General features: G+C 53.4%; 1 protein-coding gene across 1 annotated transcript; it reads left to right on the top strand.

Annotated features, from left to right (window-relative positions):
* The first annotated feature begins 682 nt into the window (after positions 1-682).
* Positions 683-1,826, top strand: CCL21 (C-C motif chemokine ligand 21). The gene is made up of 4 exons (XM_007968887.3): positions 683-838; positions 941-1,061; positions 1,157-1,330; positions 1,404-1,826. The coding sequence occupies exons 1-4, from the start codon at positions 772-774 to the stop codon at positions 1,435-1,437; spliced, it is 396 nt and encodes a 131-aa protein (XP_007967078.1). The 5' UTR covers positions 683-771; the 3' UTR covers positions 1,438-1,826.
* The last annotated feature ends 1,356 nt before the right edge of the window (positions 1,827-3,182 follow it).

The following is a 3,182-nucleotide window of genomic DNA, read 5'->3' as shown; positions in this document are numbered from 1 at the left end:
AGTTCAAGACCAGACTGGGCAACATAGCAAGACCTCATCTATGGAAAAAATAAAAATTAAAAATTAAAACAGTAGCCAGACGTGGTGGCATGTGCCTGTGGTCCCAGCTCCTCAAGAGGCTAAGGCAGGCAGATCGTTTGAGCCCAGGAGTTCGAGACTAGCCTGGGCTAGACATAGTGAAACCTCGTCTCTACAAAAAATAGAAAAATCAGCCAAGCGCGGTGGTGCTTGCCTGTAGTCCCAGCTCCTGGGGAGGTTGAGGTGGGAGGATCACTTGAGCCCAGGAGGCGGAGATTTCAGTGAGCCAAGATCACACCACTGCACTCCAGCCTGGGTGACAGAGTTAGACCCTGTCTCAAAAAAAAAAAAAAAGAACTCTTACAATTTAATAATCAGATTTGCTGGAAGGAGGGGAAGGGTATGGATCCTGGAGCGTAGTAAGGAGACAGTCATGGTGTACCAGGAGAGAGGTAGTGAGGCCTGCTTGAAAGCAGTAGCTGGGAATAGAAGGAAGGCTCAGGCCCGACATACTCAACTGATGAGGACATAAAATTTGGCAACTGAGGACAGTCCATTTAGTTTGAGATAAGTGGGGCTGGGTGCCAGCGGATCCAGCTTTCAGGAAGGAAAAGGAGTGGGGATAAGAGAAGGGAAGTGAAAGTGTCTGGCTATATAAATAGCAGGCCAATCCCAGCCCACGCACAGACCCCCAACTTGCAGCTGCCCACCTCACCCTCAGCTCTGGCCTCTTACTCACCCTTTACCACAGACATGGCTCAGTCACTGGCTCTGAGCCTCCTTATCCTGGTTCTGGCCTTTGGCATCCCCGGGACCCAAGGTACCAAGGCAGGGAGGGGCCTTGGATGGGGCTAAGGGGACGAAGAAGCCAGGGTAGGAGCTTGCAAGCAGCCCCTGGCTCCCTGTGAATCCCACCCTGCAGGCAGTGATGGAGGGGCTCAGGACTGCTGCCTCAAGTACAGCCAAAGGAAGATTCCCGCCAAGGTTGTCCGCAGCTACCGGAAGCAGGAACCAAGCTTAGGCTGCTCCATCCCAGCTATCCTGTGAGTGGACACAAAGGGGTGGGTACAGGCTGGTGACGGGGTGGGAGGGCAAGGTGGGCAAGACTAAGAAGGCTTACTAGCCCCCCAACCCTCAGGTTCTTGCCCCGAAAGCGCTCTCAGGCAGAGCTATGTGCAGACCCAAAGGAGCTCTGGGTGCAGCAGCTGATGCAGCATCTGGACAAGACACCAGCCCCACGGAAACCAGCCCAGGGCTGCAGGAAGGACAGGGGGGTCCCCAAGAATGGCAAAAAGGGAAAGGGCTGCAAGAGGTGAGGAATCTGAAGGGACATGGGTAAAGGGGAGCCTCAGTCAGCCCCTCACACCTCTCTTCTGCCCTCACAGGACTGAGCAGTCACAGACCCCTAAAGGGCCATAGCCCAGTGAGCAGCCTGGAGCCCTGGAGACCCCACCGGCCTCACCAGGGCTTGAAGCCTGAACCCAAAAGGCAAGAAGGAGGCTATGCTCAGGGGCCCTGGAGCAGCCACCCCATGCTGGCATTACCACACTCTTTCTCCTGCTTTAACCACCCCATCTGCATTCCCAGCTCTACCCTGCATGGCTGAGCTGCCCACACCAGGCCAGGCCCAGAGAGGCCGAGGAGGGAGAATCTCCCAGGGAGCATGAGAGGAGGCAGCAGGACTGTCCCCTCGAAGGAGAATCACCAGGACCCTGGACCTGATACTGCTCCCCAGTGTACCCCACCTCTTCCTTGTAAATATGACTTATACCTAACTGAATAAAAAGCTGTTCTGGACTCCCACCCAAGTACCTGTTCCCATGTGTTTATGTCCACCGGGATGCCAAAGCCCCTACAAGGTGGGGTCACACATGCTATATTCCCATCTACCCCAAGAGTTTCCTTGCCTCTCGGGTGCCCACACCCCTAGGCAGTTAAATGGAGGTTGATGGACAGGGTAGGATCCGGTCTTCTGAGGAATGCTGCCAATGGAGAGATGGTGGACACGGAGCACACATCCCCAACAGCTCTGCAGGCCTCTGAGACCCTGAATCTGTTCAGCACTAACTCCAGAAGTGACCTTCAGATCTTTTCCCAGCTATCCCAGAGACTTCCTCTCCTTTCCCTGGGAACTAGTCAATAAGACCCTCCAAGTAGTTCTTTGGAAGGGTCCCTAGGAGGGAAGCTGTGGCTTGGGCCCATCTATAACACAGACAAACATAAGTTATATTTAAACCTACCCTAGCACAGTTCCAGCCCTGAGAGAGCCCATGGAAGGCAAAGACCCAAGGGGACTTGCTTCAGCCCTATTCAGTGAAGCTCGGGCCTCGACCTCTCCTTTTTGTTTAATGGGGCTGTTGTGCTCTCCTTCTGTTCCTATCTGGGCCCCTGGACTTGCTCAGCCTCCTTCCAGATGGAAAAACCTCCTCCCTTTTTCTCCCCCCCTTTCTTTCCTGGCTGAGATCCAGACTACTTTAGTCCCTTAAACCCCTTGAAGTCAAGGAATAAGTCTCCTGGATCAGGTTTTCAGAACCCCAGGATTCAGGTGTGAATCAGTCTCCTCTCCTGGAAGGCCCCAGATGGCTCTCCTTTACCTCTTCCTCACCAGAGTGAAGACCCTTCTATATCCCCACTCACTTCCAGGCAGGGAGAGAAGAGGCCATCCGATTGGGCCGGGCAATGTGAGAAAGAAGGGAACAGATCCTGGGGAAGGGCGAGAAAGGTAGGAACCTTGAGACTGGGCACAGTGGCTCATGCCTGTAATCCCAGCACTTTGGGAGGCCAAGGCAGGCAGATCACGAGGTCAGGAGTTCGAGACCAGCCTGGCCAACATGGTGAAACCCCGTCTCTACTAAAAGTACAAAAATTAGCTGGGCATTGTGGCAGGCACCTGTAATCCCAGCTACTCGGGAGGCTGAGTCAGGAGAAATACTTGAACCTGAGAGGTGGAGCTTGCAGTGAGCTGAGATATGCCATTGCACTCCAGTCTGGGTGACAAGAGCAAGACTCTGTCTCAGGAAAAAAAAAAAGAAGAAGAAGAAGAAAAAGAAGAAGAAAGGTAGGAACTTCAGAAGCTAGAAGTGGCTGCTCCGTCACTTTTTCCTTTTGTAGGCACCTGAGTATGCCACAGCACTTACCACCTATCCTAACATCTGCAAGTATTG

This window comes from Chlorocebus sabaeus, chromosome 12 (assembly GCF_047675955.1).
Source record: "Chlorocebus sabaeus isolate Y175 chromosome 12, mChlSab1.0.hap1, whole genome shotgun sequence".
Lineage (NCBI taxonomy): Eukaryota > Metazoa > Chordata > Mammalia > Primates > Cercopithecidae > Chlorocebus > Chlorocebus sabaeus.
Note: the sequence above shows the minus strand (reverse complement) of the source record. Positions and strands in the feature narration are given on the sequence as shown.

Bases quoted from the DNA above. Each gene is read 5' to 3' on its own strand.
- CCL21 (XM_007968887.3), top strand. From the start codon at position 772: ATGGCTCAGTCACTGGCTCTGAGCCTCCTTATCCTGGTTCTGGCCTTT. The intron at 1,062-1,156 runs GTGAGTGGACAC...CCCAACCCTCAG, and splicing joins TGCTCCATCCCAGCTATCCT to GTTCTTGCCCCGAAAGCGCT. The intron at 1,331-1,403 runs GTGAGGAATCTG...CTGCCCTCACAG, and splicing joins AAGGGAAAGGGCTGCAAGAG to GACTGAGCAGTCACAGACCC.